The sequence below is a fragment of the Ptychodera flava genome, chromosome 9, assembly GCF_041260155.1.
Source record: "Ptychodera flava strain L36383 chromosome 9, AS_Pfla_20210202, whole genome shotgun sequence".
Classification (NCBI taxonomy): domain Eukaryota; kingdom Metazoa; phylum Hemichordata; class Enteropneusta; family Ptychoderidae; genus Ptychodera; species Ptychodera flava.
Window position 1 is genome coordinate 17,773,168 of NC_091936.1, and position 14,518 is coordinate 17,787,685.

At 40.9% G+C, this 14,518-nt stretch overlaps 1 protein-coding gene across 2 annotated transcripts; it reads right to left on the reverse strand.

Moving 5' to 3' along the window:
- Positions 1 to 182: 182 nt before the first annotated feature.
- On the reverse strand, positions 183 to 13,516 carry LOC139140198 (cyanophycinase-like). Of its 2 annotated transcripts, none has more exons than XM_070709276.1 (7): positions 13,058 to 13,516; positions 4,193 to 4,332; positions 3,499 to 3,594; positions 2,850 to 3,116; positions 2,038 to 2,179; positions 925 to 1,051; positions 183 to 613 (listed from the first exon to the last, which is right to left on the reverse strand). In XM_070709276.1, exons 2-7 carry the CDS (start codon positions 4,249 to 4,251, stop codon positions 276 to 278), a joined length of 1,029 nt encoding a protein of 342 aa, XP_070565377.1. In that variant the 5' UTR covers positions 4,252 to 4,332; positions 13,058 to 13,516; the 3' UTR covers positions 183 to 275. The 2 variants fall into 2 exon arrangements, with proteins under 2 accessions (XP_070565377.1, XP_070565376.1); XM_070709275.1 differs by lacking the exon at positions 13,058 to 13,516 and adding an exon at positions 6,068 to 6,480.
- Positions 13,517 to 14,518: the final 1,002 nt, after the last annotated feature.

Below are 14,518 nucleotides of genomic sequence, written 5' to 3' on the forward strand. Positions count from 1 at the left end.
CAGCGATTAATTCTAGGAGACTATGCTAGCTACGCCTATCTAACCAAGCCGTGCGGACCGGACGATGAGAAAATGGTTGTAAAGAGCACGCAAGTCTCTCAGGCTGAAAAAACCATCATGACCATGGGATAACTAAACTGTCCGCACTCGTCTGTAAAGAATGGAGACACAATACAACAATCTCATTGGTCTTTTGTTCTCCTCATTTTTTATTGCTTATGATTCGAAAAGTGCATTCGTTCTATATTACGGTCATACTTGTTGTAGAGCGTCACCTACAGACCGCAATTTGGGTGGGATGATTGGTCTATGTCAATATGTATATCTTCGTATGAAATCAGGCGATGGCCGTAGTTGGGATGGTTCCCGTAGGCCGCGGACGATTTTTCGATTTGGGTGAAATCGACATAGTAGTAAGGGCCTGACATGTAGGAACGCCCACACGTGTGACTGTCGTCCCTGCTGTCCAAGAGGTTTACCGCCACGCGTCTGAATTCGCCGTACTGTCTCGGTTGTCTGGTGGGATTACTGAAGACGTCGCTACTTGTTTCTGCATTCGGGTTCATCTCGTCTCCGATAAGGTTCTTCTTGTAGGATGCGTAGGTCACTTCATCTAGAAGCAAAAGGCCCATGTAATTTAAACAAATCTGTACGCTACAAATTACAGCCGTGCAAACACTTTACCCTATACAAGTCCCTCTGTCTCTCAACACTGCTCCTTGTTTGCATTACAATGATGTGACCAGAACTATTAGACTGAGCGAAATGAGCCTTTGGGCCTCGCGGTGCTTGCTCGCTGAGCTTAATCAACACCAATTTGCAGCTTACTGGTCGTTGAAGGCGCGAGAGGGTTATAAACAGCATGGCGCCAATATGGGGACGCTATACCCTCTTATTATCCGTAACTATAGTTACAATACTCACCTCGCAAGAAATTGTATTCGTCTTTCTCCGTCAGATAATGGCAATCCACATGTTCGATATCAAAAGGATTAAAATGAATATGGGCATGATCCATGTCAGCAAAGAAAACCCCGTTTTCTCCGAGTACCTTAACAGAGTTAACAGATATAGCATTATCAAAAATTCTCCTTCTCTGATCTGATTAAAATCAGAAGAAGAGACGTGTCGGTCTTTTTTTCTAAATCGGGGAGGGGGTGCGAACTAAGACCATAGAAAGAATGCAAAAATTACCGACAATTCTATCTTATTTAATCAGATTAGTCCATGCTCTAGCCGGATAAATTTTGGTGAATAATCTCAAAATTTAACAAAGTTTGGATGATAGTGATGTTGTATTTAAAAACTCCAATGTTTGTTCGTGTAAACGTGGTAATAAAATACCTTTCAATTTAGAGGCAAATTTCATCATATTACAAGGCATCTATTCAACTTTTCAAGTATTCACCTTTAATTATTTCTTCAGCATTACCAGTGCCAGTACCTTAACCCCTTTAAGATGTAGAAGTCTAGTTTTAAGACACTTTGGCGCAGTCCTCACGTCTGACTTTATATATATATATATATATATATATATATATATATATATATATATATATATAATGCTAAGTTTTGATGATTTTGTTTTTATTTTTATTTTTTTATGTCAATTGCAAATTCTTACTCTACTCCCAAAAAATGTTGAAACATCAACTTTTTAGCTTGTCAATATAGCAAATACAATTATTATAAAATGCATTCTTATTGTTTATATTTGAATTGTGGTCCAGTCTAGAACTCAATTGTCAACAACAGCAACGCAGTTTACACGTGGACAGGCTGGGTTGACAAGCTGAATACTGTGTACATCAATATGCTCCGGGGAGTAGAAGAAAAAAGTATAGTTGATATTAAAAACAAAAATTGCAAAAATCATCAAAAGTTAGCATTACCAGCCTTTAAGTTTATCTTGTGCAACGGACGCTGAAATGGTGCTGAAACTGTGTCAGCGTCACACTGTTACTTTTTATTACCGACTTTGCATTCATCAAAAGTTTTTAATGAATTTCTGGCACAACAGATTCATGTACTACATACCGTTCCCCTCTGGCTGCTCGTGCCAATGTCGTAGACGACGAAGGCGGTGTTTTCGTCCACACCGACGCCCACTTCAGCACCACGACTCAGACCCATGGTGTCGGCCAGGAGACGTATAAGACGGCCTTCCCTGCCCGATTCACTTCAAAACAGAAAAGATAGAAACTAGTTTCCTGCGCGTGTGCCATTTGAATTCACATGCACTTATGATACTGTGTAAACGTGATACAAGGAAACCCAGTGCCGTTGAAATTTCTTCCGCTTAGTATTTCACGACAAACGGCAAGGTTATCACCGAAGAATTACGTCATTCTCATTCGATAACGTTGCAGTTGACAGTGTGCTGAAGATTAAAACAACATTCCGTAACGATTCGTTCTTCTTTCTTTAATCTTTTTCTCCTGTCTTATTTAATGTCGATAATTACATAGCCGTCTGGTCATCCATATAGGTGTTTGGGAAAACGAGAAACGAGTTCAACCCCTTTACTTTTGCTCGGAATTCATTTTTCACCTTTCTAGTCTGTTCATACTTGATATAGTTCTACATACAATTTACTAAATGCTTGTCATCTCATCTGTATATTTGTTACTTATTTTTATCATTGTTACTAGCTGTGAACTGACTGTTCTTGTTAGCGGTGAAAAGGTTATGAAAATAATTGAAATTTAATATTTCCATCCATTAGCATTGTGTTTGATTAGTTCATGTGAACCCTGCCTGCTGTTTTCAGGTTATATGCGATAGAAAAGTTAACAAAAATCACACAGCTACATGCAATGCTCGTGCGTTGCCATGTCAGTGGGCGTTACCTGAAATGAGTATCGAGTACCACGTCATCGATCACACCCAGACCACCGTCCGGATCGTACGTAAGGCCATCATTCGGGTCGTCGGGATGCGACGTGCAATTGCATGATCCGTACACCAAACCAGACCAACTTAGGCCGCCGGTCACCATGACAGTTGAACTCAGACAGGTCGTGCCGGCACCTGTACCGCCGATCACTGCACCGGCGGCGTATGTGTCCTTCAAGGCGATTAAAGCCGGGGACTCGACGCGACCACTCAGAAACCAACTATTGGCCAATCACATTGTGGAAGCCGCAAGGAAATACAAGTTGAAAATGTTGTGTGAAATAATCAAACCATAGACAGTAGAAGTCAGCTGAGAAGTGGGATGATCAAACTGAAAATTTTGCGAACAAATTTTGATAGGTCTGGAAAAACTCGTGTTTGTAAAATATGGTGTGGTAGCACAGGTCAAAAATATGGAGACCGAGGAAACGGCGTGGTGCCGGCAATACATTGAAGTAAAAATAAGTTGACTCTTGTCAGAGCTACCGACAACAATACAATATAGCTTTATATATTACATTTACAATGTAGAGCATCAAGCTTAATGTCGAATGACGACAGAATACAGACTTCTTGAAGTATTAACTAAAATCAGACAAGTACCTTTCTATAATACGTGTCTGCTCACCGTCTCCGAAGAAAAAACCCGTCTGTTGTTGGATGCTATCGACTACATCCGGGTCGCTGTTTTTATCTGTCCTGTGATGATGGAAATTTGCATATTATAGAAAGGATGCGAGACCTATAACGCTCGCCTTTAGCTGGTGCATTCATCCATTAAATATGAACCAACTGGGTATATATAATCATTGTAGATAGTAATCACAAAACGTTTTTGACGGAAAACCTTATCAACCAAGGTTGCGGTTATGGTTAAAGTCAAGGCGAAAATAAGCATTTTGGTAATTGCTAGCTTCTGACCGCCCTTCACAGCAAATAGCTATTATTGTCCTTTGCATTGAGACAAAAAAGATTATCGACGATACAGAAGCATTGATATTTATGTCAAAAGTAAGCTTATGTCAATTTCGTGACAGCGGTGGCAATCAAACATGATGGCTACCAGAGGATAAGCAATTATAAACGAAGTTCAAAGGGGTTCAAAAATATTTGAGTCATAGTTATTCGAAAGGCTTTACAACCACGTTTCCATGCTTGTAGGTTGAACTGAAAATAGCATTACCATAGAGGGAAGACTTCTATTTGTCTGTTAATGCACGGTAGAATGGGCATATTTACAGCAGAAGTTTGGTTAGACCCAAAGCTGTCCGGGCGCCAAGCAGATTTTCATACTTACGTGTTCACAGTAATCGGTACGTAATAGGTGCTGGCGGCACCATACTCGTTCACAAACATGTTGTCATAGTACAAGTAACGGCCCCATGGATCGTCGGATGCCGTGGTGACTACGCCGATTTTGGCTACACCTCTGCCTCCCTGAGGATGGAGTCAAACAAAATTATCATACTGAAATATGGTAGAAACGGAAGTGCCATAAAGTGTTTTTTAAAGGTAACAACTAGTCTACTAGACTAGTTGTTATAATCGAACTCTCGGAGCATCGTTATAAAATGTCCACGGCTATACTGCTCTTTAAGGTACCTATGTACACTCATATTGACAAAATACCAAAAAATCTGTATTTTCTCTTTTTTATCTCATCAATAATTTTTAAAGATTTGATCTTACGACGTTACAAAGCTATAGTTTATGATAGTAGGCTACTAGCTTGAAATTACGTATTGCTCAAACAATGCGCCCAATATTCACTCAGTATACTTCAGCAACTATACGACCCAAACTCTGCATTCTCATTAGCATAAGCGTGGAAAAATAGTGGGAGATCAGAGTTTTTGAAATTCATTTAAGTTAGGTCATGGAAATGCATTGTTGGACTAATTTTTGCTATTTTCAAGAGAGATTGAAGTAAGATACGCATAATTTTCTTTCATTGGGAATTAAGTGTACATGAAAATGAACGAACATTGTACTTTGTGCAATAAGTGTCTGGAGCACCACGAATGAAGATTGAATTAGACTAAATATTTCAAAACTCATGAGATTTGCTGTTGTTTGATTTTGAAACGGAAGTAAACGATGTCAATTTCATCATTCATTCTATATTTCATTTTTGACGAAAATTCAAGCGTTGCGGGCAGACTTCGTCCATTTAAAACACTTCAAAAATAAATAAAAGTCCTACAAAAATTACAAAGAACATCAATCTGATTAAAATCAGATGTAGAGTACGGCGACGTCTACTTACGCGTACGCAGAATTCTCTCGCTGTCGCCTCTCACTACGGCGACAGGGAGAGAATACCGCGTACCCATAAGAAGACGTCACCGTACTCTACATCTGATTTTAATCAGATTGAAAGAACACATGCATAAAAACGACGGCGTAAGTGAAAATGTACCTGTGGAGCTAAATACACATGTACATGTGTTATGTGCGCCGGCTCATAATTCTGTGGTGAACATTAGCCTGTGATAGTCCAACGGATAATTCGGTTAGGGTAAGGCGCGAGTTATCCTGTTATACATTTCACACAAACGCTTCAGGTAGCCCTAAACAGCTATTGATCAGCAATATTCCCGTGGTCGTTATAATGTTGCGCGCAGCGTATCTCGTGTGAGCCGGCTTTTGGTATCTGCCACGTACTTTTACATGATTTTGACTCTCAGATGAAGATTTCCCAGGGATCCGAATAAACGAAGCAAATTTTCTACACGTTATGACTTTTTGAAGTGCAGAAAATCAATTTTAACCGGCAACTTTTGCGCCTGAGCTCATTAACTAGCCACAGTGACTAGAACATCTAACTTGTCTCCCAATTGAAACTGATGTAGCATGAGTAGCTTTGTTTCACCAGACGGCAGTCCAATAGGCGAACAAGGTACACAATGTACCGAGCTCCGTGTCATGGTCAGATGGTGTAAGTGGCGGTTTGCAATCAACGGATGGTGGACTCAACGTCTGACGTTACCACATGCGAGAAATGCGTTATTGAGCAGAGAAGGCGCACTACACTGTCTATACTTCTCTTTCCCTTTGAATTATGGGTACAGCGAGTTGATGGTGCACCTATACGTATAGGATGAAAACCTCAGTGCATTGCAAATGAAGTGGACGAAACCTTGCTAAATAACAATATCAGGAGGATACTCACTGCAAGATTGACAACTTCATTCCAGATGGCTAGGTTATCGTCGGCGAGTCCACCTCCGATCAAAACCAGATTTTTTGCAGCATTGGCAAACGCCGCTGCCAAGCAAAGATATAGAACGGTGACTGATACCCTCATGGTTTGCTAAAGCGGCATTAGTGGTCGACGGTTTATATAGCGAACAAAAGTTTAGGGTTTTCCATTTCGAGGCACGTACAGCCTTAAGGGGTAGTACTGGTGCGGGAAAGATCGTAGGGACAGCCAGGTGATGCGAACCATTAGCTTTCTAGATAAGATATTCCTTTGAGTGTACAGGAAACGTGAGTCACCAATTTTCGAGATAAGATATGCCTTGCGTGTACAGAGACTGGCAATATTCAGCTATTTTGTAGTTTCGGCTATTTTGTAATTAAAGTGAACACTAATCGATAAAAACGCCTTTTCTACGTTCTCACTGCAAGTTTCCTCACAAAAAGCTTGAACAAAAATTAAGATCTTTCCATTCGAGGCGAGCAATACCTTGAGGGGTCGTTGGTGCGGGAAAGGTCGTGGTGACATCCAGGTGATGTGAGCCGCTAGTTTTCGAAATAAGACATTCCTTTGCGTGTCCAGGGACTGGCAATTTAACAGGATTATATTTATGAACTCGCTGATTATTAAGTGAACCCTTATCGATAAAAAAACAGTTTCTATTTTCTCACTGCAAGTTTCCTTACATAAACTTTGAACAAAAGTTGAAATCTTTCCACTTTTAGGCGCGTACTGCCTTAAGGGATCGTTGGTGCGAAATAGGTCATGGGGACAGCCAGCTGATGCGAGCCATTAGTTTTCGAGATAAGATATGCCTTGCGTGTAGACAGACTGGCAATTTAACAGATTTATATCTACGAATTCGCTTACTGTGTTATTAAAGTGAACACTTATTGATAAAAACATGTTTTTTTACGTTCTCACAGCAAGTCTCCTTACATAAGTTTGAACAAAAACTAACATAGTTTATTGCAAAATGAAAGGAAAAAATGAAAAAACTTCATGTACATGCAAAAAAATCAAAACCTTTGTCAAAACTATGCTACAAACCAAAATCAATAAAATAAATAAAATATATAGAAACAGACGAAAAATGCACAGGTATAGACGGGTGACTCGAGCTTAGGGGATCATGGTAACATGATACGAGCCCGGGGGTCAGACAGATGGGAACAGGACAGACAAGGAAGCAGTATGGAGTATGAAAAGGGACTCAGGCCTTGTAGATCCAGGTGACATAATACGAGCCTGCACTGAGGAAAATGCTCGATATACAACACTAATACACATTCGCTGATTTTGTACATTTGCCAAATAATTTAGGGTAGCTAGATACCTTTTAGACACTTTCAGATTTTTATTTTTTTCTCAGTTATAGAAGTCAGCAAGCCCAATTAAGTATATATTTTCGGAAAGCCGAGATATTGGGAAATGCGACCGTGCACAGTGCACAGTCATTATTTGCATAGTTGTCACTTAACAACTTAACAAGGGGTTTTGCTGAACCTTCCAAAATTCGGTTTTTCCTCCCTTTAGCAAAACACGCTGCACGATTTCTGGTTGAAATTTGTCCATCGACAAGCATTTGTAATACCCATTAAATCCGTGTCTGGGATTTCCTTTATATGCCTTAATTTCTTTTGTTATGCACTATTAAAGGTTATTTATTTATTTATTTCACCAGAAGTACAAATGATGCAAAAATACAAATACAATTATCATGAGAAGAAAAGAAAGTAATGCAAAAATGATAACAATGCAATACTAGCATCAGAACCATGAAAATAATAATAATTATAATAATAAGATTACATAAACAGAAAATCTGGTGAAGACCAAGAAGGTATACGTAGTTCTTCAAGAACTAACCTAGTGCTTGGCCCGGACAATAAATTTACATAACAAATAGAGTGAAATAGTTAGAATACGTACTAGAGATAGAAAAAGTAGACATGAAGAAAATTAATTGTGTTAGACTAAGGTGCTTTCCAAGGAATCATAATTGTCGCGCCATAAAATTAGAACGGAGACTCGGAGAAAATATTGTAGAAACGTATTTGAAGGGTATTGCTAAGACTTGTCAATGCATAAATTTCAACCGGAAATTGTGCAGTGAGTTCGCTAAAGGGAGAAAACCCGATTTTTGGAAGGTTCAGCAAAACGCTTGTCACGTGACTATTATGCAAATAATGACTGTGGACTGTGCACGGTCGCATTTCCAAATATAATATACTTTATTGGGCTTTGAGACTTCCATAACTGAGAAAAAATAAAAATCTGAAAGTGTACATTACGTATACTTATAAACACTTAGTCTGCAAATATATCAGCATTACGCATACGCTTGGTCTGCATATATGTTACGTATATCAACGTATTGATTTTCCATATACAAAGATAAACGTTACGTATACCGCTAATATTTTTATTCCATACATGTCAATATACGTAAATATACTGAACGTATATCAAGCACATGGCCCAGTGCTGGAGGAGTCACAAAGGTGGAGAACGGAAAAAAACAACGAGGCATGCAAGACTCGAAGCCCAGGGGATGATTGGGATATCACGATACGAGCCTAGGGGAGCCAGACAGATGGAGAACGGAGCAGACGAAAAAACGCATTTGTATAGACAGGTAACTAGAGCCCCGGGGATTATGGTGACATGATACGAGAATTCAGGGGGTCCGACTCAGACAGGTAGGAACAGAACATATTACGAAGCATGAGTGGGGTATAATATGAGATTTGGGCCCAGGGGATTAGGGTGACACGATACGAGCCTGAAAGAGAGTCAGACAGGCGGTGAACAGAACAAACAATGAAAACATGCGTGATTGTGATATGATACGAGCCTGGGAAGTCGAACAGGTGGAGAACAGAACAGATATGATAAGTGTAATGGAGTATAAGCGTAAAAAACGCAAGCAAATAGACAACAAAAGCGATGAACTGTAAAGCTAACCAAAAATCAGTGTTAACAGTTCAAGTGAAGCAAAGTCCCTGCAACAGCACATTGGCAATGCTTGCACGACCAAGGCCACGGTAAACGGTAAAAGTTGGTTCATGCAAAGTACCTGCAATCAGCATGTTGCCATCAGTTGAAAGGCACGACGCAAGGTAACTTTTGATGTACGTAAAAAGGCGGTAGCAGTTGCATGACCATCAACCCAAACAATGAATGAGATGGTCCCACATTGGGCAGGTGGCAGCCTTGCTGGCTGGCAGAGACATAATGGACAATAAAATACGCACGGGTATACACAGGCGACTAGACTTTGTTTAATTCGATGAATTTTCAAAAACAATATCAATTTTTAATAGTTTCTCTTCTATATCTCCTATTTCATCCAAACCTATTTGGAATAGGCAGCCCAGGCCAGAGGTTTTCTTAGCAATTAAACGCGTTGCATTTGAGTCTGCGCAGTAGTTAGTCAGTTTCTGCCGGATGACTCCGGGAGAAACTCCCCTGCATAGCGTCCACCCCACTCATTGCGTTCACCCCACTGGCGCTTTTCACATGAAAATAGGAGACAAATCATCGTGTTCACCCCACTCAAACATTCACAAATCACAGACTTGAACCACGTCTAACAGGCGACTCGAACCAAGGGAATCATTGCGATATGATACAGGTCTGGGGGAGTCGGACAAGTGGAGAATTGATGAAACATGCATGGGTCGAAAATTCAGGGGATCTTAGTGATATGATAGGAGCATAGGGGCATCAGTCAGGCGGAGGGGTGTACAGACAGTGAAACATCCAAGGGGTATAGAGAGGTGAGTCCAACCGAGGGTATTGTTGCGATAGGACACGAGCCAAGGGGAGTCGAACAGGTGGTGCATAGCACTACGGCCCAAAGGCGCCCCATTTTGTACGGTAATAGCGTCCCGAATTTTCGCCACACATACGTGGAGAGCGCGTTCAGAGAGTCAATTTCACCTCCCGCGTCATATTGAAAATTTCGCCGTATTTCCTCGCTGCACAGCTAAATATTAATGAAAGAGTAACAGGTCCTATTTCCCGTATATGCTGCCCTTACAATTATAATATTTTGGGAAGGATTTCACATGGGAATTCCAAAAATACGTAAGCGATAACAGCCATATGCAAAATTAAGTAAAAACACAGTCAACAGCAAAACGATCTTCAACTCGTCATTTCATAAAAATAAGAGGGAAACTCAAAAAAATAAAACCATAGAGTTTTAGTTACCCTTCATGATATGTGTCATACCAAATATTATAAAAAATAACAGCGAAATGAAAAAGTTAAACCAACGGTTTTTTCAGATGTATTTTTCATTTTACGATGTGTCTAATCAGCTCGATTTCCCATAGACAACAATGGCGTTTAATGTACTGAACAGACCGTACAACTCTCGCTCGTTCAAATTTCTCAATTCTGAACCAATGATAGTGAAAAGTGGCACGGTGTTTCTTTGATTTATATACAAAATTCCTGTCGTTTTAGTTTTTTGAATTTCTCGACGAAACTTGTTTTAGATGCATTTCATTTTTCCGATCGCTGAATTTTTGCTCCTGCCCTCAATAAAATGGCGATCTTACGGCGTTTGCATGTGCAGAATCAGGGTCTTATATTGACGCATTTTAATCGGTTAGCTTCTCTTAAATTGTACAGACCAAATACCTGTCAGGTTGTTGTAATTTATACCAAATTTTGGCGAATATCAGCAATGAAAATTCCAGTAAACTGAAAAAATAACACAGAACGGAGGCACACGAACGCAGGGTCTCCACTGTAATCGTGCAGTGAACGTTATCGATCGATATTCTTTTGTCCGAAATTGATACATTGTTGTCTCGCTCACTCGCGTGTAGTTCCCCGTTCACAATGGCGCCAAACTTCGCCGAAGTGCGCCAAAATGTGCTGAAACGTACGTAAAAGTATCACCAAAACTAAAAAAAGTGTCGTCGATTTACTTTCAGTACAGGAAGCCAACGGATACCTTGATGTTAAAGTGTATAAGTCAATATACGGGTTATTGTGGAAATGTTTATGACGTGACCTCAACACACGAGCGCCCGGCACGAGCGGCACCCAAACAGATTTTCGATCGATAATCTATTGAAAATAAATTGATACAATGTTCGCCGTTGTCAATAGCGACCGGCTGAAAGCGCTGTTCCATAGAAATTATGCTTCGCGGAATACCGTACACTGAGGCATACTTTTGGGCCGTAGTGGTGCATAGAACCATAGACCCTCGAGAAACGAGGGTCTATGAGAAAAACGGGACAGGCAACTGCGATAGAGGGTCTATGATAGAACAAACGATGAAACATGCATGGGGTATAGCACGTAGGTGACCGGGGCCCAGGGGATCATGGAGGTAATGTATTAGCCTGGGGAGCAGACAGATGGAGGTATGATGATTAAGGAAGCAATTAAACATTGTAAACTGCATGAACAGGCAAAGTCCAAAGTTACTGTTAACCGGAAAAAATGTCAGTGCACGCAAAGCAACGTCTTTTAAAAAGCATGTTGCCACCGATGGAAGTGTAAAGTCAATGGAAGCGGGAAATGTCAGTTCCTGGGAAGCAAAGTTCCTGCTATCAGCATGTCACCGGTGGAAGGCACGATGCGAGGAAACTGATGGACAGATATAAAGGCAGTTAAGAGAAATTACTAGAAAATTACTGCTAAAATGACAAAAAGAAAAAAAGGTCTATAGTCCGTTGCATGGAAAAGTGAAAGTATTCTGAAAGAAAAAATGTTCCTCCAGTTACACTGATTTGCAACTGAACAATCCACAAAAGTCAGTGAAAGTGCTTATGTAAATGGTGTGCTTTCCGGAGGAGAAAATATAATTCTAACTAAACAGCATGCTTATGCTGCCATAGTGCTGTTCGTGGTAAGATATTCAAAAGCAGAGATGGGTCTACAGACTGGAATGTTGTATGTACGGTGAATTTTAATCACGTAGACATCGAAAATAAGCGCAGAGCCAAGCAGGCTCCAAGATGAGATTCAAGCACGGGCTTATTGCAGAGGCGTTGGTACGAGCATTCCTGGTGGGTCGCAGACGCTTGCAAACGTACTTTTTTGTGCTTCAAGCGACACCTGTAGCAAGGACTTCATAGTGTTATGCGGGGGCGTAACGGCTCACTTCATGCTGTGAAAGCGAGAGGCGAGGGTTGAGGATCGAGTTTGATATGATGCATAGCAGGAAGTGACGTCAAAGTGCGCTGCTGGCCCCTTGTTGGTGGCGCTGACACAGGACGGGCAGGTCACAGTGAATTATTGGATTCGGGAACTTAGTACAGTCAGTCAATATGATCTTCTTATCAATTTTACTGGACACTGGCGTCGCGTGACACGGTGTAGTCGATGGGAACTGTCGAACCTGTTGAAATCGCCGAGATTAGCAAGGCCAGCGACTGAACGGATGAGGTCGTCGATTGAGTCTTGGGCGAGACTGTACTTAAGAAAGGGGCCGTGGATAATTAAAACATGCACCCGGTAAACGCAACTTTATTGCAACTTATCGCGTTTGGCCTTAACCCCTTCCCCTAAATGAAAGTTTGTAATTGCGAAAATCCAACCAAGCTTCATTCTGTATCAGCATACCTACAATCGGTATTTACGTTACTATGAAATTGCAACTTGTAACAATGCAGTAACACACTGAATCTTTCTAATCTGTCGAATACTAAGCTTATCACACCTGCAACTCTTTCCTTTTCTAACACAGTTTCTGCCTTTTAACTTTATACCCTTCTTTGTCTTTGCGCTCTCGTACATAATATTTCGTGGTTGCGGTAAAATCACTCTTGCGGCTATGTGTAGCTATCAGAGATTTTGCGATATAAAAACATGCAGTGCGATTTTTTTCGCACGATAATCGAAATATAGCCAAACTCCCTCCTCTCTATTTAAACGCAGGAATTGCGTTTACCTCGCGCGTGTTTTAATTTTCCACCGCCCCTAAGTGTCTACCTCGTTGACTCAGCTGCGTCTGGCTCTTGATTGACGAAATTGTGCACGTGTCCTGTTGATTCCGCAGCATTTGACTAAAGCTTACGGAATGCTGGCGGGAGCTGGAAATGATGAGTTGAGCGGCCGGATGTGACAGAAATTCGGGAAACACCTCCATATGGCCGGTATAGCCTGGGTATTCCAGTAGTCAATACTCCGCTTCTTTGGTTGGTAGCCAGCCTGCTGCTCGTTCGACGTTATAGTCGAGCGGGATTGTGCCAGAGATTGAGGCTGAGTAATAAGTCTGACATAGGGTTGAACTCGAGGACATGTTCAATTCGCTGATGCCTTAGTGTCGTCGTCCATTGGCCAGCATGCTTGTTCCATGTAACCGGCAAAGAAATATATACCACTGGTCGTAGAGTTGAATATGGATAAGTAACAGAGGTGAGTAATTGATATCAGCCCGCACAAAGCGAGCAATGAGAACCGAATAAATGAAAGATGAACATAGAAAAAAATATAAGGCTGGCTGAGGCTGTGTGCCGTGTGCAGAGTCTGCACACGGCACACAGCCTCAGCCTCCTGAAGGAGCTGATAGGTAGAGAGAAAAATTTATCTCAAGAAACGTGCTACATTTGATAGTGTCTCCATGGAGGCCGGAAAGAGCACAAGATACATCTATGTCAAAGACTCAAAGTGAACATTTATCGATAAAAACATATTTTCTTCGTTCTCTTACACAAAGTTTGAACAAAAGTTGTAATCTTTCCATTTCGATGCGCGCACTACCTCATGGGGCCTTTGGAGAGAAAAATGTCGTGGGGACAGCCAGCTGATGCGAGCCATTACTTTTTTGAGATAAGATATGCCTTGCGTGTACAGGTACTGGTAATTTAACAGTGGTATATATTCATAAATTCGCTGATTGTGTGATTAAAGTGAACACTTATCGATAAAAACCGAGCATTGAACATACCCACATGTCTACGTTCTCACTGCAAAATTTATGTCACCACTAAGAATGCCCTGGTTTTCGGTCAACAAGATAAAAAAACGCGATATGGACACATTGTGGCGAGCCCATACGCCCAGACTAATGAAGTCGGGTTTGAGGGGAATTTTTGCTGTCGACATAAAATTTGCCGCTACTTGGCACTAAGCTCTTGTATTTGGACTATCTAGTCCGGCTCCCGCCTTACGTTGCCGTACTCTGTGAGTTCGAATCCGATCAATTAACAATATGAAAAGTTGTTGAGTTTTTATGTTCAGCGCAAATGATATAAAAAAAACCCTGTTCAAGTACAGAATACATGGTCATCATGACCACAGTTACCCGTTAGTAATAAAGTTTGAAACCAGTAACTTCAACGTCGCATTATTTTAACACCTTTTACCAGTTTCTTCGATATAAAAGTTATTTAACCATCTATAGTGAAGTATAAGCTTCGTAGCTTGTTTCCGATGTTCTTGCCTTCCTTT